Here is a 20749-nt window from a genome sequence, read left to right as displayed (position 1 = left end):
GGGCATGAGAACAGGAGAGCTGGCTCTGCCCCTTGCCAGCTGCAGCACTGGGTGAGCTAGCTGGGGCAGTGCTGGAGAGCTCACCCTGATGGTGTGGGTACAGGAGAGCTGGTGAGCTGACCTCGGCTGACCCCCAGGCCCAGATCTAGGGCTTTGAGTTGTCCCACCCCAACATCTACCCCATTATGAATGGCTGGAGTGTACTGGCTGGTTCTGTGTGTCAACTAGACACAAGCTGGAATTGTCATAGAGAAAGGAGCCTCAGTTAAGGAAATGCTTCCATAAGACCCAGATGTAAGGCATTTTCTCAATCAAGGGTGGGAGGGCCCATAGTGGGTGTGCCATCCTTGGGCTTGTCTCTTGGGTTCTATAAGAAAGCAAGCTGAGGGCCGGAAAGATGGCTTAGTGGTTAAGAGTTGACTACTCTTCCAGAGGTCCTGAGTTCAAATCCCATGGTGACTCACAACCATCTTTAATGAGATCTGATGCCCTCTTCTGGTGTGTCTGAAGACAGCAACAGTGTACTCAAATAAATAAATCTTTAAAAAAAATAAAAAATAAAAAGAATTGGTTCTTTAGAAAGAAAGAAAGCTGAGCCAGGCAGGGGAAGCAAGCCAGTAAGAAACATCCCTCCATGTCCTCTATGCATCAGCTCCTGCTTCCTGAGCTGCTTGAGTTCCAGTCCTGACTTCCTTTGGTGATGAACAGCAATGTGGAAGTGTAAGCTGAATAAACCCTTTCTCCCCAACTTGCTTCTTGGTCATGATGTTTGTTGTGCAGGAATAGAAACCTGACTAAGACATGGCAAACATGAGCAGACCTGACTAACAAATTCAACGCTGCAGCATCTTAAGGGCAATGACAGAATATCTGAGATGAGTCTAGGTGAGGACCCACTATTGATAGTGTGACAGAAGCCAGAGGCCTCAAACAAGACCAGTAACTCAATGCGATATTCACTGGTAAAGAAGTGTGGACAAAAGGTATATACTGTGATGACGTATCATGACTACAATAGCTTCCACATGGAGATTTTTTTTTCCCTTTCTCTATTTTCCTTTGGGGTGGTAAAATTTTTGTTTTCTAAAAAAAACAAAAATATTATAAGAATGTGTTTTCAATTTAATCCCAGGTATAGGACATGAGGCTGCTTCATAGCAGGTGATTATGATTTGCCTTGTGCTCGGGCAGGGGTGTGGTTTTGCCAACTGCAGATAGTTTCTGTGAGTGTGTGGCATTTGGAATTCTGGGCCCTTTTCAAAGGATATTTAAATGCTGGAGCCCTGGAGTGTGGGGGTGGTTGACTGGCTGGTGGTTGGATGCAGTTTGTTATGGTTTGTTGTGGTTTGTCAAGCAGTCATGGGCAAAGAGGTGAGAAGAAATTAGATATTCTGATGTTGAAGATCAAACTTGCCCCAAAGAACTCAATGCCCCTAACCAGCAGGAAGCAATCTAATGATAAATATAGTGATATCATTGCCCTCTTTCCCCTCCATCCTTTTTCCTCTCCTACCTAGTGTTAGGCGGTTGAAAGGGAAGAAGAGGGGTGGAGAAGGGTGGAAGAAGAAGGAACCCACAAAGTAACAAAAGCCTGGTTACACGGGAGTAGGGCAGCTACGAAGTGAGTTTTTAGAAGGACAGAGGGTTCAAGTGGCAGGGGAAAGCTGAAATGGGACACAGAAGTGCTGTCAAGGGATATGGCCATAAAGACACCACCAACCACTAAAAAGAGATTATGACTGAGGCTAAACTGAAGACACCGGATATGCCATCCCAAAAGCTTTTAGCCCAAATACCTTCAGCCCTGAAGTTGTTGAAGAGCGAGCAAGCAAGAAGCAAAGGGACAAATGAAGAAACAGTGCCAGGGGCTTGAAGGGCTTCGAGAGGCTGGCCTGCACATCTTACAGAGGATGTCACATCCCAAAGTCACAAATGGACAGTGCTAGGCACCCCGGTAATGCTAACTGCCCCAGCTGCACCTAGCAGCTCAGGTTGAGCGGCAAATAGAATGATCAGGGAATGGAGTTGGGTGTGAGGCACAGGGAGAATGAAAGGGGCACAAACCACACCTTTGGGCTTTGTCCCAACAACAACAAAAAGCCACCCTTGCAGGTAAGCTATCGGTGTGTGTATACCTCAGTGATTTCGGAGACTCATTTGATATGTTTCGAAAGCCATGTTCTACCTCTGTGTTGTAGAAAAAGGGATTTCAAAAGCAGATAAATGTTAGCAAATGTAATTTATAATGAACAAACTGTTTCTAAGAGGATAAGAGCCACCGCTGGCGCGGGATGAAAACTCATCTCCCAATTGCTTAATTACTCTTGACTTTGTAGCTGATCTCCTCCAGAGACTTCTATTTAGCAAACACTTTTAAAAGAGGCTGTGTACAGTGACAGAATCAAAGACCACTTGCTCAGACTGGCTGCCATCCCACTCAAACAGGAGGGAGGCTTTCCTGGGTCGTTACCAGCAGGAGTCTAGCAATGGGGTCCCTGTTGTGCAGCGAGGAACCAGGAGCCAGGAGACGGGAAGGAAACCTCTGTGCCACCCGGTTCTCTTCAGGGCCAAGGCTCTGTCTCCCCGACCCATTCTCCAGATCTGGGAACTCTTGCTGGCTTCCTAATGTTCCAGTTCTGTCTTTGCACACTAGAGATCTGAAGCCTGAGTTCCCTGATTCCCTCCGGTCACATTGGAGCCTATGGAACTAAGATGTCCTTAATCAGTGGGGCCTGTGAGGGACCCTCTTCCCTACTCACCAGAATCACACACAGCTAACAGGGAAGAGGTTCTCAACCTGTGGGGTCAAGACCCCTTTGGGAGTTCAACAATCCTTTCGCAGGTGCCACATATCAGATATCCTGCATATCAAATATTTACCTTATGATGTATAGCAGTAGAAAATTACAGCTATGAAGCAGCAATAAAATAATTTTATGGTTGGGGTCACCACAATGTAAGGAACTATATGTATTAAAAGGGTCGCAGCATTAGAAAGGTTGAGAACCAGTGCTGAAAATTCCATGTTATCTACCAGAAACTCTTAGCTCTTTTCTAGACAAAGACCCCCAAGGTTCAGAGAGCCTCAGAGACTCAGTCAAGGTCATTAAGGTCATTGAGTTAGCTGCTTGGACAGAAGACAAAAGTCAAGTCTGCACATGGCTCCGTTTTCCTTCTGTTCCACTCCCTAGCTCAGCTCAGTGAGCATAAGGGAGCACCCAGAGTGAGGGAACATGTTAATCAAGACAGAGCCACTTGGGCTAAGGAGATGGGGCAAAGTGATCTCTAGGGCTTGCTGGCCTGCCAATATAGTTCAACTGTCCAGCTCTGGGTTCCTTGTGAAACTTCACCTCAAAAGACAAGATGAAGAGTGAAAGAGGAAGATACCTGATGTTGACCTCTGACCCCAACACACAGGCAAGCAAGTGCAAATGCACCCACACACACATGTATGCGCATGTGCACAGAGAACCTCTTCACTGGCTGCCTGGTTCCTGTTCTGTGAAGCTAATTCCTCACTAGCTCAGAAGTCTGCTCTCTGACAGGCTCAGCCACCCAGGGCACTGAGAAGCTGACGAAAGTCAATGTGTTCCCTGGCAGGCTTGTCCTGGCAGCTGCCCAGCCGCCTTGTGCTAACGCAGCCAACACACACAGGAAAGAGCCTAAAACGTGGAAAAGCACCAGCGAGCCACCGAGGGGACAGAAGCAAGTCCTGCTATGCTCAGACATGATAACCCTGCCCCAAAGGCACTTCATCATAGGACTGGGGAAAGACCCAGGGAAGGTTGGAGAACATGCAAAAAGTTCCAAGCACATCCATTCAGTAATGTATTTTACCAATTCCTGACTGTTGGGCTAGTCAAAAGAGCTGCATATCTCCAAGGTGAATCAGCATGACTCACCAAGATAACCATGCTTTGCTCATCGAAGCAACCCTGACCTGCATTTGGCCCCATGTACCTAAGCCCTGCCACTCAAAGATGTCACCTGCACAGAGGCAAAAGAGCAGGCAGTTTCTTATCGCTGCTCAGTAGCTAGACCTCAGCCAGCCCGTGGGAAAGAAAGGTCTGGCTGAGAATATTAATAGACTCACTGAAGGCAGAAATTCAACAAGGACATGCCCCAGGAAATAAAAAAAAGTTATTTAAAAGGAGGCACAAAGTGAAACTGGGAGAAACACTTGGATTTCCAAAGATGGCAGGCGAGGCTCGGGAATGCACCCGTGGGACAGGGTTATTCTGAAATATCTGAAAATCTAAAAACGTCTATGGAAAAACCTTTCGGTTGTTTCTGTGTCTTTCTTTCCATCCCTCAATGTTTTCTCCAGACTGCATGAAGCTGTACACACTCAGGTACTCCTTGCACTCAAAAAATAGGTGTTTTTTGTTTTCTTCCTTTGGGGATGTTTTGCTTTGATTTTCTGGCACACTATGGAGTCAGGCTAGACTTAAACTAGTTACATGGTCAAGGCTTCCCACTCTCCTGCCTCAGCTTCCTAAGTGCTGTGACTATAGGAATTCCCTACCACTCCTGGCCACAAATGTTTTCCTGGAAATCCAAGGTCTGGTCAAAAGGCATCCCCCTTTGATCTTATCAGGGAGGGAACTTTTTCCTTTGTGGTGACAACCGGAACATTTTGGAGCACATGTTCCCAAGCATTTTGAGGGGCATTTTGAGAGGTCGAAGATTGACAAGTTTGACTTTATATTTGAATTATATATTTATTGCACACACACTTGCCACATCCTACGTGTGCAAAGCAGAGGACAACTTGTGGAAGTTGGTTCCCACCCTCTACCATGTGGGATTCGAGGATCAAATGCAGGCCATCAGGCTCGGTGGCAAGCACCTTTCCCCGCTTTCCCCTTTGTTGTGAAACAGCATCCCTTCTACATCAGGCCTTTAACTCCCTGTGCCAGTGGTGGCTTTGGCTGTTTAATATATGCTTTACTATTTGGGTGTGGTGTGAGTGTTGCAAGTACAGGCCACAGCGCAACACCGATGATGGCCAGAGGACAATGTGGTGGGGTTGGTTCTCTCTAGCAACCTTTCTGGATAGTCCTGGGATTGATTCAGGCCACCAAATCACCCACTGAGCAATCTCACTAGCCTGCTCTACAATTCTGATCTGCCTCTACCGCCCAAGCGCCGAGATCACAGGCATGCCCACAGCACGCATACCGGCTTATGTGGTGCTGAAGACAGACTCAGGGCTTCATGCATGGGTAGTCAACTACTCTACCTACTGAACTAAATGTCTGGCCTTAGATTTTATTTAACGAGTTGTCAATATTTAGAAAAAAAGGCATAAAAAGAAATAATAAAAGCTTCATTCCGTTTCTAGCATCTCTAAGAGAGGGGATATAGAAAACCTGGTGTCATGTCTGAGAGAGCTAAACAAACGGGAAACTGATTCTTTACTGCCCCCAGTTGACAGACCTGTGGTTTCTGCTTTCCAGCCTGGCTAACCCAGTCACTCGGCTCCTGACTGCCCCCTGCAGGCATCAACGTGAACTCAAGTTTAGGCCAGTAGAGCGGTCACAGGACTGGTAATACTAAGAACGACCACGGAGTGGCAGTACCAGGCTATTAATGTAGGACATCACTGGCCTAGCCAAGGCTTGCCAAAACTCAGCTTAGATGATGCGTTCAGGCAATCTTTTCATCCTTACTTAGGTGGTACACAGTTTCTCCTAACACTCCCCACAAGATCTTTTGGAGCAACGATGGCTCAGCTCAGCAACTCCCTGAGGCACAGAGGAGATGCTACTGACTGGATTTCCTCTCTCCTGGGTCACCACTTGCCCCTCTTCCCAGGATACCCACTCCATAGCTGGCTTTTCCACCTGAAGTCATCCTTCAGACCTCTGGGGATAAGCAGGAGAGGCACCTTCCTCAGTGAGAGGCAGCTTAATGCTTAATCAAATAAATGCTTGCCATTCTTTCTCTGCTCACTGGGTCAGCCACCTGCTTCTTCTAGTCTTTTGCTCTCATTCCCTATACAACCTCCCCAGCAACATGCCGAGTTACGGTGACATACACTACAGGTGACATACACTACAGTCCTTTCGGAAAGATGTTTTGTATTATGGTTTATGCATGGAGACACACTTCATCCACGGTCATTTGCTGTTCCTGCCACTGACTCCAAAATGCAGGGGAGACCTCACGTAAGACAGTCACTGCAGTATTTAACTCATGAACAAGCAGAACAATACTGACACCCGACAACAGGGAAACTTGAGAATCAGCTTTTGCTAGAGCTACACTTGATGGGTACCTAATTTTGCAGCTATTAAGAACAATGAAAGGGACTGGAGAGATGGCTCAGCAGTTAAACCAGGGAGCCCAAGTTTAGCTCTCAGCATCCAGAAGCAAGCGGCTCACAATCACCTCTGGGTCTGTGATACCTTCTTCTGGCCTCAGTGGGGGACCCCAGCACATGCTAACACACGCACAAGCAAATATTAAGACAGACAGACAAAAACAACGAAGACAGCTTGAAAAGTGTTAGAGCAGGTAAAGGTACCTACTTGCCAACCTTGATGAGCTTTGGTCCCTGGCATCCACACGGTAGGAAAGAGCCAGTTCTCAAGTTGTCTTCTGCACTCCACATGTGCACTAAGGTGCTGACACGCAAACACACGCAGACACACACACACACACAATAAATAAACAAATAAACTTAAAGTACTAGAGGGGTTAGAGAGATGGCTCAGCGGTTAAGAACACTGACTGCTCTTCCAGAGGACCTGGGTTCTTCTCAGCACCCACATGGCAGCTCACACCTGTCTGTAACTCCAGCTCCAGGATACAGCATCCTCACACAGACACACATGCAGGTAAACACCAATGGATGTAAAACATAATATTACGAAATATTAGAAACATGGTCTAGAAAACAAACAGACAGCATCTTGGTAGCACCAGCCTATAATCCCAGATACTCATGGGGCTGAGGCAGGAGGACCAAGAAGTCAAGAACATCCTGGCAACCTGATAGGACTGTTTCTTATAACGATTGAAAACAGGGAGGAATCGGAACTGTTAGACAGTGACTAACAAGTGTGAGGCTCGAGGTTCTACCTCAGCAACTTCCACTCCGAGAACAATGCCAACCACCATCTGGTAAGACGGGAATAACAATCAGCGAAAATAATAGAAAAAGATAACCATGGAGCCCTTTAAACCTATGCAGAGCTTCAGGGGGATATCTTCCCTCCCAGCTCTTGAGCAGCAGAGGCAGACAGATTTCTGTGGATTTGAGGTCCCCCTGGACTAGGTAACACGTTCTAAGCTAACCACATGAGACTGTTTCAAGACAAAGCAAAATTTAAAAACCCACAGAGACATTAGCAAAAACAACAAAACGTTACCAGCAGCCACTGGAGCACAGGGGTGTGGGTGACCCCTTCTCATTCCTGCCAGATTTTGTTAATGTATGTGTGCTGCTGACTTAGACCCTAGGGACACTGCAGCCTTGTGCAATCACAATAAAGAGACTCTCGTGATCTTGTGTCATTGGGAGACTGGGCTAGTACTCGGTAAAATACAGCTTCTCTTCTCGGAGAACCCAGTCCCCGTCCAGAAAATGAACTCCATCAATTTGTACCAGGTGCCACTTTAATTGAGGCCTCACTACAGTGAAGAAGGGTGGAAGACAGTGATTATTTCTAGGCTTATGCCCCATCAGCCCTGAGGTAAACAGCCTGAGCTCCCCACAATGGAAACATGTTTTCCTTCCCCTGAGAATCCCGCACCTGAGCCAACAAAGGGAAGGGTGCACACAGAAAAATAAGAAAAACTCATCAAGGGAGCCAGGGACATTTCTCAATTTTTTCCAGTGCAAAAACTAGAAGTAGAAGTGGAGGTGCCCCTCCTAATGGCAATGATAAACCCCAACCATTCCTGGCTGCGGCCAAGCCCCTCCCCAGGGAGCCTGAGACCAGTTCATTCCCCAGGGCTCCTCCACCAGTGCTCCCAGGAAAGATCAGAAGCCTGCCCAGTCACGGACAGAGCCCGCTGAACAGATAGTCTTCCTCTTTGCTGGGCCCCACTGCTGCAGCTGCACAGTCGTGGTTGTGGGTGCACAAGGGGCCAGAGTGAGCAGCAAAGCAAATCAGATGTATGTTCTGAAGCTGGGTCGACATGGAAGCAGGACATGGCAAATCCTGTGCACCGCAGGGACCTGGGTCCTCCATTAATTCTTCTCTGGGCGGTTTCTGTTCAGGACTGCTTTAGGGGCAAATTCTAGCTTGTCCTTAAGGCTCAACACCTGAGTGTGGTCCTTGCCTAGCATCTCATCCAGCTTTCGGTCCTCTCGGCGCTCCAGGATGCTCTTTTCCTCCTCCACAGGCTGAGGATCCTTTCCCCTGATGAACCATTCCAAGTGGTAGCCCACCGCCCCGACCACAAAGGCCACAGGGAAGGTGACGTAGGGAGCATAGGTACGCACCACAGTCCAAAGCACAGGCCACATGACATCTGCAGAAGAATACAGAGATCGTTAGGGAGAAGTGAGCATCTCCTCCTCTAGCAAGTGTGGACAGCACATGGGAGGCTCTACTTACCAGACAGCCTGGCAACTAATAATATAGCAGCCACCCTGCAGAGCAGCAAGCAGTCTCTGAGCTTTGTGCAACAGTTGGGTCCCCGAAAGACTCTAGGAAGTTGCAAAAGATTCGACTGTTAAGGAAGGGGGTAAAAAATCTCTATGAACTACGTAATGCTATTGTGTGCAGATGCTCCTCACAAGGAACCTCCAAGCGAGGAACCTAATGGAACTTCGAACCTGGTATGACCCCAGGTCTCTTCCTCCAGATGTCTGTCACCAACTTGGGAAGGGACAAGAAGTCTTTTCTCTGCTCTATGAAACTTCCCAGGCACACACACAGCCTCACTCTGAATTCTGGCTCCCTGATGGTAAGTAGTTCCTTTTCCCTGGGTAAAGCACAGGGGTTTACTTAACTGTAGTCCACTGCCTAACTATTCTGACCTAAGATAGAGGCCTTTTAAGCCTATTCCCTGCCTTGGCTTTTCCTAACAATAACCTATAGTTAACAAATCTTGATCAAAACAACTTCAAAATACCTGCAACCACTCACATCCCCACGCTTACACAGTAAGCACCTCAAAATATCACAAATGAATACAGTATTCCAGATGTCCTAGAACCCTAATATTTAAAAAGTCCCTGTGGAAAATGCTGTAAAATAAAAGCTGTGGAGCTGCCCATAGGGCCTCCTGCAATGAAACGCCAAAGTAATACGTAAACTCACTCACTCAAATGGCCGCTTAGTCACAAGTGATTACCATTATTAAACTACTGTTTATACCATTATTTAATTACTGTTACAATCATAAAAGGCCGCTGGCAATGAGCATAGGAATGCTAGCTACCACCATCTACTGAGTGCTTATCCCAAGCTGGGCCTTGGGCTAGCACTTCACACACAGGCTGATCTCTAATCTTCATATCAATGCCTTAGTCATCAGCATGAAGCCGCTTGCCTGTGTTTACGCTTCCATAACTGTTTCTCCAACACTGTTCTCTCTCTCTCCCGCTGCTCTAGGGTGAGACATCCAGACCTCATGGAGGATTCAAAGGCTCCTTTCTCCCTTTAGTTCCTCTTTGGGGAAACTGAGGCATCTTGTGAGCCTGAGACTACACATGAACCATCAATGGTGAAGAATTGCAGCAGATTCAAGTTTCTCTTCCTGGTCCTCTGACCTGACACCATGCCCTGTACTCTACAACAGCCCCCCCCCCCCCCCCCGTCATCACCTGACCCTCACAATACCTCTGTGATGTAGGAACCATGTGCCCAAATTCTTGTCTAAGGCAATAGTGGCTCAAAGACACTACATCAGCTTGCCAAATACAAGTGGCAGGCCCGCCGGCTTTGAGGCCAAGCCTGGGCTTTTTTGTTTTTTCTAGCAGAAAGAACACTCTGCAGATGTGTGCTCCTGTCTGTTCAGACTCTAGGTGTATGGAGTGCCTCCTACAGTTCCCCATTAGCTTAGCTTTTCAGTACATTGAAAGATGTTCTTCCTTGGAAGCTCTATCACAAAGATCATATCACAAGATTTGAGAAACCATACAATGTACACATTAACAGAGAGGGAAGCTCTGAAGAACCCCAAACTCAATCCTTCATTCTATTTTCTGTCTTTTAAGTGTTTGGGTTTGTTTGTTTGGTTGGTTTTTTTGAGACAGGGTTTCCCTGTGTAGTCTTGTCATTCCGGACTCACTCTGGAGACCAGGCTGGCCTCGAACTCCAAGACTGGCCTGCCTCTGCCTGAGTGCTGGATTAAAGGCATGTGTCTCCCTCCACCACAGGGCTTGTCACCCAGCCTGGCCTCAAACCCTCCATGTAGCTGAGGATGACTTTAAACTGCTGATCCTGTTTCCAGTCCCCACGTGCTTGATAACAGTTTCACACCAGGTGCAAGTCCTTTGTACTCTTCCCGAGTAGAGCCTCAATTTTCCAATTTGTCTTAGGGCGTAGCAAGCACCAGTCTAGGAGTATTATTCTTGTACATATAAAGCACAAGTTCTACGTGGTCTTGTTCGTATCCCAACCATCCATGTATCCAACACAACCTTCTTTGTGGCAGGCACTATGTGGGCCTACCCTACCTGTCTACAGCTTTCAAAACACCCTGAAGCTCCAGAAGGTTAGAACCAAGGATGTCAGGATCGACCTATGCTCTATGCCTCTTCCCACCCTTGCTATCCCCCCTGGCATAGAGCTCCCCCAAAAAGTTTGTCGGTCGAATGGATGGCAGGAAGCATAAACAAGTTGCCTCGTTTATGGAAGGCTACAGGAGTTTTCCATCCATACTCACAAAGGGGTAGGGATACGATCATAAGCAGCTAGACTTCATGAAGTCATCCCTAGGGTATCAAAATGTAAGTAGTGTTTCGCAAATACTGCGACGCCTATTTCCAGCCAGACACGCAGGGGAGCCGGCCAAAGGGTCCAGGTCCAGGTCAACTGGGCAGCCAGGAAACCTGTCCTGGAGCCTGGGCCCACCGGAAGCTAAACTCCAAATTCAAGAGAAGTCCCTAAGAGTGAGAAGGTGAAACAAACCAGCCTTGACAGCTGCTCCAGTCAAGTTGGGATGGGAGCACCAGTGAGGTCCGGATCACCAGCTCCTATTTATTCCCTGTCTGGTCACGTCACACGCGTGGCCTAGTCACCCTCCGGCCTGCAGGTGCCTGAGGCGGACCAGTTCTTACCGCAGCCCCACCAAGAGCTGGCTGAGGCCGAGACGGTCACGGAGACCATCGGCCCCTCAATTAGGCGGTCACGGCCAGGAGCCGTCCCTATGGGACTCGGAGCCAGCGATCCTGGGAAGTGCAGTGCCCTCGGCCCTAGGAACTCACCTGAGGCCCAGCCCGCACACCCCGGACCGGCCCCGCGCTGCGCCCGCTAGCCGGGAGCAACTCGGACGCCTAGGATCCCAGTGGCTCGCGGGGCGCCGCCCGAGGCCCCGCCCACTGGCGTCGGGGCTCTCTTGGAGAGCAGCGATTGGCTGAGCTCCAGCCAAGCTACAGAAGAAACGAAGCTAGGCATTCTACCGTGTTGGACTAAACGGAGAGTAGTAGCGCGCCCCTGGCGGCTCGGAGGCTCCCCTGTGCTGTGGCCACATGCTTGTAGAGAAAAGCATCAGCTTTCATTGATCCGACTGAAGTTCATTAAACATCTTCTGAGATCTTTGGTTGGGTGTTACCGAAACCGAAAACCCAACCCCTGACATCCAGAAGCTCTCTTAACGGAGGATAATCTAGTGCTTTAAAACCTCTTGAAATCTGTGCTTTCAGGCTGTGTGTCCTTGGGAAGTCATTAATTAATCTGAGCCTCATTTCTTCTGCACAGCTAGTGTTAACACCATGCATTTTTGCAGGGATATTGTGAGGGTTAGTATGTTTGTAAAGTACTGTGCCAGGCACACATCACATATGGAACTAGATTGTAGCTTTGGTGAGTCTACAAATAGCTGAAAGTGTCAAGACCCTCTGATTACAAGCACCCACTCTCCTCCATGATTCCACTGTCCCTGAGCAGACATATTTATTACTTATAGGAAAAGGCCTCATGCCCAAGTTCTCTAATAGCCTAACATAGTCCTGCCTTCCCAACCTGCCCACACCGGTCTCAACCTGACCAGTCTCCTTACTACTAATAACATACTAAAAACCAACATTTGAAGCCTGTGTGTCCCTGTTCTTTCATCTACCTGGAATTCTCTACCCACCTTCCCTTAAGTTAGCTGTGAGTCATTTCTCAAGGTCATGAGTACTCTCCTAGGAAGCTTCTTAAAGACTGTACTGTCAAGTTAGAGAGTCTTCCTATTTTAGGTCAAAGAGCCCAAAGCTAAGCCTGAGAATAAAGATGGGGAGAAAGAAACTGCCAGAAATTAGCAACCATAATTAGCAGACCTTGATTACTCCAGACTCTGTGGGGGAAGAGGAGGTCAGAACTGTCTAGTACACAGGCTGGCATTTAGTTAGCCATTCTAGAAGCTAGACATGGGAAATGCAGATGGGAATTGCCCTCGGGAGTTTTCCAGATGAAGAGGAAACAGGTAGTCCCACAAAGTCATAACAGAGGACACTGTCAGCCCATTCAAGAAGAGTGGAGGTTCCCTAGAAGGACATATCCCTAAACTGGATTTTAGCAGGGACTAGGAGTTCCCTCCAGCAAATCTGAGTAAGCACAGAAGGCCCACCTTAAGTGCAAAAGACAGCACTTGAGAAGTCCCGAGACACAAGACCAGCCTCAGCTATATACCAAGTTTCTATCTCAATTGAGGGAGGCAGAAGGCGGGTGGATTTCTGTGAGTTTGAAGCCAGCTTTGTCTACTTAGCACTTCCAGATCACACAGAACTACATGCCGAGACTCTGTCTAAAATAAAATAAAATAAAACAAAACATTGGAATTAGTTGTAGATTCAAATCTTGACTCTGTGGCCTGCTAATCTGAGAAAATATATTTATAACCTTTTAAAGGGAATTTTAATTATGAGTGCATGGGGTGGGGAGCTGCAATGAGCGCAGGCACCTGTGGAGGTCAGAAGAGGAGGTCAGATCCTCTGGAGCTGTCACACATGGGCGCTGAGAACCAAACTTAGCTCATCTGCAAGAGTACTGCGTTCCCTTAGCCACGGAACCATCTCTACAACCCTATTAGTATTTAAAAAAAAAACAAAACAAAACAGTAGGAAAATACCGTAGGCTGACTAGATGGCTCAGCAGAGAAAGGTACTTGCCACCAAGCTGATAGCCTGAGTTCAATCCTCAGGACCCACATGGTTGAAGGAGACTCTCAGCTCCTGAAAGTTGTCCTCTGAACTCCCCATAGGGTCTGTGGCACGTGAGCATCCACCCTCATACCCACACACAAATAAGAAATAAAAACCTTTAAGACATCATCTAGGGTTGCTGTTTTAAACCACGTTAATGTGCAAAGAATATTCGCTACAGTTGTTGGCAGCTGCTCAGTGAGTGTTTGGTAATGAATGCCTCTGGGCATTTAAGTTTCCCCAGATTCATGCTTCTTTCTGCAATGTTATTTCCGGGTATGACCTCACTGATGGGAAAAAAAATCGGAGTAACAGCTTCAAGCCTGTCCACTGGTCACTCTCCAAACCCAGCCTACAGCACCCATGCTTCTAACTACCCCTCAAAACCAACACCATCACCTCTTACCTGGGCTGTATTAGCAGCTCCTCACCCTCCCACTGCTCCCTCAATGTCATGCCCATTCCTTTGGCCAACGGACCCTTCGAGATTTAAATAAAACAATGGAATCCCCAGTTTAGCCACCCAAGCCCTTCTGGCCAGGCCATCAACCTGAGGCTAACCTGTCTTGTTTCTAGTTTGCAGTCTGAACACTGTCATCTTTCCTAGCCTTGGCCGCACTAGTCCCTTGGCTGGAAGTGAGTGTTCCCCCTCCATTCCATGTCTCCTCTATACAAGTAAGACAGTTAACATGGCTTTCCCAAACTCACTGTGCCTGTAGATGGATATTCGCTCCTGTGAGAAAATACGCTGCAATCTATTTACCATTGTAACCATGCAAAGAGGTTGAAGCATTTTTAAAAGTGATCAGGCCACAGGGACCCCAAATCTATGGGGGGAGATTGTAAATAGATGTGTGTCTCCCTCAGCTCCTTTTCTTCCTCTTGCTTTCCAGCATGGGGGGGGGGGGTTCAGGAAGAAGGCCTTCACCACCAGAAGAATCTCAGAACAGGTGGGTTTCATACAATCCATACTGGCCTTGAACCTCTGACCCTCCAGCCTCCAGCTGGGATGACAGGAGTGTGCAGTGTGCTGATAGCTTTTTTTTTGGTTGGGTTTGTTTGTTTGTTTGTTTGTTTAAATAGTCATTTTTCTTTGCTGTTTTAATTTTTTATTTAAAGTTTTAAAGTTTTGCTTTTATGTTTGTCTGTGGACTACATGCATTCCTGGTGCCCAGAGAGGTCAGAATAGGCTGTTGGGTCCCCTGGACCTGGAGTTACAGTGATGAGCCACCATGTGGATGCCGGGAACCAAACCTGGCTTCTCTTACAAGAGCAGCAGCCAGTGCTCTTAACAGATGAGCCATCTCTTCCTACCCCTTTTGAGTCGGTCTTGCTGTGTGGCCTACCCTGGCCTTGAACTCACTGCAATCTTCTAGCCTCGGCCTCCCAAGTACTGGAACCAAAACCAGGCCCCACCCCATCCCGTTGTTGTTTTATTAGTGATGGTGCTTTTTAAAGATTCATTATTTTGTGTATATGAATATTTTGCCTACATGGATGTATGTGCATCACGTGCATGCCTGGTCCCCAAGGAGGCCAGAGAAGACATCAGAGCCTGGGACAGGATTTACAGGCAGCCATGAGCTGCCACATGGGTGTTGGGAATCACATCTCAGTCCTATGCAAGAACAAGTGGCCTGAACCACTGAGCCAACAACTCTCTAGCACCACCAGTTACTGTAGAGATGGGATCTTGGTCTATTAGCTATGCTGGCTCTGAAGGAGGCTCAAATGCTCCACTGGCCCAGACTCCCAAGTAGGCGGGGCTACAGGTACAGACTATTGTGCCCAACTGCCGGCGTTCAGCTTTGTGTTTGTTGCTTTACTTGGTCTGTTGCTAAGACTGTCTCACTGAGCAAGATGTCATACATGCCTTTAATCCCACCACTTGGGAGGCAGGGGTAAGTGGAATCATTGTGAGTTCAAGGCTAGCCTGCTCTATATAGTGAAACCCTGTCTTTAAGAAAGAATCTCATGTATACCAGAATAGCTTCCAATTCACTATGCAACTACAAATGGCCTCAGACTTCTGATCCTCCTGCCTCCACTCCCCCACGTTGCTGGGATTACAAGCATGTGACATCACACCTTGCATTTGCCATCTAGAAATAAGACCTCTCAGCTCCAGAACCCTGTTCATCATCAGTATCTAGGATCTGTTCATACCTGTGATACCCGCTCAGGTCCTCTGAGAACAGGTCCCGCTTCAAACCATAGCTCTCTGCGCCTGCGCCTGCGCCTGGTAACTCTCAGGCAGAGAGCCACTTGCACACAAGAACTTTATGTCCTGGGGCACAGAATACTTCTGGGGCATAGAATAACTACTTAGGCCACAGCACCGATACCAAGAGACCAGCCCATATTCTCAACCCCTGAGGACATTCTCTTTATTTTGATAGTTTTGAGACACGGTCTCTCTATGTAGCTCTGTCTGTCCTGAACCTTGCTATGTAGATCAGGCTAGCCTCAAACTCAGAGACCTCCCTGCCTCTTTCTCCCAAGTGCTGGGACTATGCCTGGCTCCTGGGGACACTTTAAGCATATGCTCACACCAGGATAACCAGACCTACTGGCACTGGCATGCTTCCTTGTGCCTACTTACATCTACTCCATGATTTCAGGAAACCAAGCCCTGTTTCTAAGCAAGGATACAGATCCCTCTGAACACCGGAATGTGGTCGGAGTATAATGTAGACTCTGAGTCTTTCTAGCTTCAGGGTTAGGGGTAAGGAGTTGAAGCTCTCCAAACTTGTCTCCTCATCTGAAAATCACAAAGCCTGCTACACAGAATTCTTCTGACCAGTCAAAACTCACTTGCATCCCGATTTCAGGACTTTTTTTTTTTAAAGCAATATCAAGAGAAGTGTTATTAGCCCAGGCCCCTTCTGGAAACCCAACAGAAAACATACACCTTCTAGTCCAAGTGTTCCCACACTTGCTTGTGTGTCACAATCACCTGCAGCATTGTTTAAAGCACATTGGAGGGGGATGGAGAGATGGCTCAACAGTTAAGAGCACTGGCCTCTCTTCCAGAGGACCCAGGTTTAATCCCAAGCACCCACATAGCAGCTCCAAGCACCCAAAGTCCACTTCCAGAAGATCTAGACTTTCTCCTGAATTTTGAGGTACACACTTCCTTCACACACATACCTGTATACAGGCAAACACTCATGTTCATAAAATTAAATTTTAAGAGGGGGCAGTGGTGGTGTACACCTTTAATCCCAGGACTCAGGAGGCAGAGACAGGAGGATTCTCTATCATTTTGAGGTCAGCCTTGTCTACAGAGTAAGTTCCAGGACAGTCAAGGCTACACAGACCCTGCCTCAGAAAACAAAATAAAACCCAGTGGGTAGAGCGACTGCAAAGATGGAGACCCAAATTTGCACACATAAAGCCCACACATAAAAAGTATGGCTCTGAAGTGGATGCCTGGATTCTCAGTGTTGAGGAGGCAAGAATAGGATTCCTGAGGGTTGGTGGCAGCCATTCCGGCAGAATAAACAAGCTGTAAGCCTGAATCTAAAAAAAAAAAAAAACAAATGTGGAAAATGGCCAAAGACACATACTATCAACTTCTGGCATGTGCACGCGTGCGCGCGCGCACACACACACACACACACACACACACACACACCACACAATTTTAAGAAGAATAGGGCTTGACGCTACCTCCGTGGTGCCTGCCAGAGACTAACATTTGCTGAACATATATAAGAATTAGTTGGTCTAGTGTGGACCACAACAACAGCCAACACCAAGGCACCCTTTCCCTCCTGCCTCAGGGTAAGGCATCAACCCAAAGGGACTATAAAAGAGGCTTTGGAGGTGGGGGCTGTTGTCAAGATGCTTCTAAATTGAGATCATAGATCTAAAAATGTCATGAACTGGCATCGGACCTCACTGGGCCCACTACTTCCAGCTTTGGGACTCTGGGGAGCCCGCTTAAACCTCTTAGAGCTTCAGCTTAATCTGTGAGACACGGGTCCCTTGGCTGACCCTCAGGAGCCATTCAGAAAAACTAGCCACGCCTCCTCTAAATTTCTCAGCCAATTTGTGTCCTTTATGACTCCTGCAAAGTGTCCACCCACAGGAGGCATCCGAGAAAATGGCAGCACAATTCTGGAGTTTGCAGCTGCTTACTTAGATTAGACGGGAGCAAGGAAGGGCACTTGTCTGTCCTCTGTGGAAAGCGAATGCACATTCCTTGATTTCTAACAATAGCCTGGGCCCCACCCACCCCACCTATGCTTATTTGTACACGTGTTGTATGTCAGGCTCTGAACGTGGGAAAGGCTGGGAGGCAAAGGGACCCGGGTTGAATGAGGGGCAATGGGCTCATTCCTTTACACACCGCAGGACCCCTCCCAGAAGTCCCAAGTTCTTATTGAGACGACCAGAATCCCCTTTCTCCCAGCTAGCTCTTCCCTGAAAGGGCTCAGGCAACTCCCCAACTCCCGAGGTCCTCGAACCAAGGATGCTGAAGCCCCTGGCCCCTTTTCTTCCTTCCCCCCACCCCTATCTTATCAGACACCCCTTCTCCCTCAGGTGGCCTCTTCTGGAGAGAGCTGGCTCCGGTGCAGTTCTGCGGTTTTATTTTTCCTGGGATACTCAAAGGGATGTGGGAACAGCCACAGGTGTGGTGAGGGAAAGCCCCTGTCTCCCCTCCCCAGATGTGGGAAAGGAGAGAGGCCCAGGCGCCCTGGTCCTGGATTGGTCCAGCCACTGTGGTCCCTGGGCCCTGTGGGCAGAGGGTTGAGGGTGGAGCCCTGGGAAGGTGGGGCGGGCTCCTAGGCGGGGTTCGGGATTCTTCATAAAAAGCCACGAAGCTTGATCCCCACGAAGCCCAGCCCCGCGGGGTGTGGTGGGGGACGCAGAGCCCAGATGGGGGACCCGGCCCGGCCTGGCCCGTGGAGGGGTAAAATAATGGCAGAGATGGTGCCCATGGGGGGAAAAGGTGGGGGTCAAAGCGTCGGACCAGGAAGATGGGAGTTCCAAGTGAGGGGCGCAGGGCGGAGAGGCACGACCCCCAGCCTAGCCCGGGCGCCTTTGCGTGGGATCAGGAAGGTAAAAAACCCACGAAAGCGCGGCGGGCAGGAGCCGGAGCGTGCGGTGCCGGCAGGGCGGGCGCACGGAGCAGCCCGCGTTCACAGTGACCTCGACGCTGGGTGTACAGTACGGGTAGAAAACCGCGGGCCCGGGTCGGGCTGGGCGGCCCGGGCGGGTCACAGCCTGGTCTGGGCCTCGGGGATGTAGATCTCGATGCTGTCCGCGCTCTCGGTAGCCGAACTGTGGCGGAACGAGGCGGCGCGCTTGGCCGCCAGGAGCCGCTTGCGCGCTTCCTGCCGCTGCCGGTCCACCGAGTCCAGGGAGCGCTCCTTCACCGGCACGCCCCGCCCCCGCGAGGGCTTCTTTGGTATCGGCGGAGGGACCTTCTTCTCCTCCTGTCGGGAGAGCGCAGAGCTGAGCTGGGCAGCGGGTTTCGCCGCAGCATCCCTACTCGCCCCTTTCCCTCCGTGCAAGTTCCCCATGGGATGGAATTCGCGCGTTTCCCAATAGGACAGGGCCTAGAACTGGCCACTAACGCGGGGGACCGGAGGCTGCGGACGCACGTGTTTCCACAAGGTCAAAGCCGGTCAAAACTCCCGTGCTGGTCTCCAAATAAAGACGGGCTCGAGCGCCCCCTGGTGGGGACGTTTTCGACAACTAGCACCTCCATCCAGGCTGGGGGTTGGTGACAATTCAAGGACTCCAGGTGCCTACCCAGTCTAACCACTCATCTCAGACATAAGTCTAGCCAGTAGAAGGCTGAACATCACCTAAAAAAATCTAGCTTGACTCCCCACACTGCAGCTGGCCAGAGGTGAGCAGCTGGACCAAGCACAGGGCCATGGCCGTTTTTACCTAAAGCTGTTTCTGCTGCCCGTGAGACTTCTCCACACCCACACACCCCTTTCTGAGAAGGACATTTCAGAGTGTGGCTTCCTGGGTTAACGGGCTCCACAGGCACACCTTAGGCTCCAGGAGTTTCCAGCTATTGGCCTTGAGTTGTTGTAGCTCCAGGAACTTGAGGGTCACATCCTCGATGGAGAGCTGCAGGAGGTCCCAGAAACCGGCCAGGTCCTGGAAGGTGGGCACAGGGAACGCAGTGGGGTCCTGCCGTGGTGGGACACACAGGGGAGGCAGCCAGTCAGGGAGGTCTGACCCCAGGCAGGCTCAGGGAAAGTTATGCTCAGTTTCACTGTTAGGAAGCTCAGTCTAGGGGTGGGGGATGGGGACAAGAAAAAGCCCAGGTCTCTCCAGCCTGGGTACAATGGGCCCAACCGCAAGGCCCAATACTCCAAACAAGTCACGTCTGACCTTTCTTTGGGCCACACATCATCCACCCCTCCAAGTCCACAGACCTGGTCCTCTCAGTCAGTCCCGCTGGGCCTGTCGGATCCACACACCTCTCCCCCTCCCCCTCCCAGGCACTCACCAAGCTTTGCTGGCACAGCCTGAAGAACTGCTGGACCTTCTGAGACAGGAGAAGCTGCGTGCTGCCCACAGCACTTCGAATCTTCTCTAAGACTGAAGGACAGAAGGAGGCTCAATGGGGGGCAAGGGATGAGATCCCTCTTTCCTACACCCCCAGGAAGTTGGCCCATCTCCCCCAGCCCCTTTCCCTGCCTGTCCCCAAAGTTGCTGACAAAAGCTCTTATCGAGTCACCCCAGGAAGACTTTCATCCTCAGTGAAGTTCCTTCCATTACGCAGCCTGCATGTACCAAATGTCCACCTGTGTCCCCATCTAGCACTCCAGCCTTGGCCAGAGCACTATCTCAATGGCCACTCACTGACTATATTCTGTCACTAATCAGCACATGCCTCCTTGGTTTGCTAAAGATTGTTAATTAACCTCGGGGAGTTGAAGCAGATCTTCCTGGTTACCGTCCCATCAATTTAAGGACTCTGTGGGAAGCCTATGGGGAAGGGGCATACCGTTTGTGACCGGGCTATCTTCCATGCCGACCCTCCATTTCTTCCTCAGGCTTGTTCTCACTTGAACTGCCTTCTCCAAATTCCCTTTTCACGGAGGAATCCCAGCATCCCCTGGGAGAGTCTGCCTTAACAGAATGTCTGTCATACTGTCCCAGCCTCACTGTCAAGCTTACACTGGATTCCTACACTTGTTCAGATCTGAACAAAAGATTGCTCCCCCATGGAGTTAGTGGCTTAGACTGGTAGCCACCTACTTGAAAATCCAGCCTTTTGCCTGGTCACAATCCTCCAGAGTCCTAGCCTTGGCCTCTAAAGATGTCCTTTCAGGGGCTCCTAGCATGCCCTGTTCCCAGTAGGAACCTCAACCTCGAGTTCTAGCACTAAAGGACCAAGGGAGAGACCAGCCCACGCGTGCAGGGAGGGACCTGCTGGTGCATTGCAGCCAGGACCACCCTCACGAT

At 49.4% G+C, this 20749-nt stretch overlaps 2 protein-coding genes across 4 annotated transcripts in view; both read right to left on the bottom strand.

Annotated features, from left to right (window-relative positions):
• Window positions 1-7611: 7611 nt before the first annotated feature.
• Window positions 7612-11483, bottom strand: SMIM12 (small integral membrane protein 12). Of its 2 annotated transcripts, XM_080921981.1 has the most exons (3): window positions 11390-11430; window positions 8571-8662; window positions 7612-8484 (listed from the first exon to the last, which is right to left on the bottom strand). In XM_080921981.1, the coding sequence occupies exon 3, from the start codon at window positions 8477-8479 to the stop codon at window positions 8201-8203; it is 279 nt and encodes a 92-aa protein (XP_080778107.1). In that variant the 5' UTR covers window positions 8480-8484; window positions 8571-8662; window positions 11390-11430; the 3' UTR covers window positions 7612-8200. The 2 variants fall into 2 exon arrangements, with proteins under 2 accessions (XP_080778107.1, XP_080778108.1); XM_080921982.1 differs by lacking the exon at window positions 8571-8662 and having other exon boundaries at window positions 11390-11483.
• Window positions 11484-18534: 7051 nt separating this feature from the next.
• DLGAP3 (DLG associated protein 3) overlaps window positions 18535-20749 on the bottom strand; it is a gene marked incomplete at both ends in the record, with an annotated part of 38342 nt that continues 36127 nt past the window's right edge. The window contains 3 exons of one of the 2 annotated variants that reach the window (XM_080920945.1): window positions 18535-18753; window positions 19322-19465; window positions 19788-19879. In XM_080920945.1, coding sequence (XP_080777071.1) covers window positions 18535-18753; window positions 19322-19465; window positions 19788-19879 — 455 coding nt within the window. The remainder of the gene's footprint in view (window positions 18754-19321; window positions 19466-19787; window positions 19880-20749) is intronic. The other variant, XM_080920946.1, reaches the window with a different exon arrangement.

This window comes from Micromys minutus (genome assembly GCF_963924665.1).
Source record: "Micromys minutus genome assembly, chromosome: 9".
Taxonomy (NCBI): Eukaryota; Metazoa; Chordata; class Mammalia; order Rodentia; family Muridae; genus Micromys; species Micromys minutus.
Note: the sequence above shows the minus strand (reverse complement) of the source record. Positions and strands in the feature narration are given on the sequence as shown.

Excerpts from the sequence above, each read along its gene's own strand:
- SMIM12 (XM_080921982.1), bottom strand. The coding sequence starts at position 8,479 with ATGTGGCCTGTGCTTTGGACTGTGGTGCGTACCTATGCTCCCTACGTC.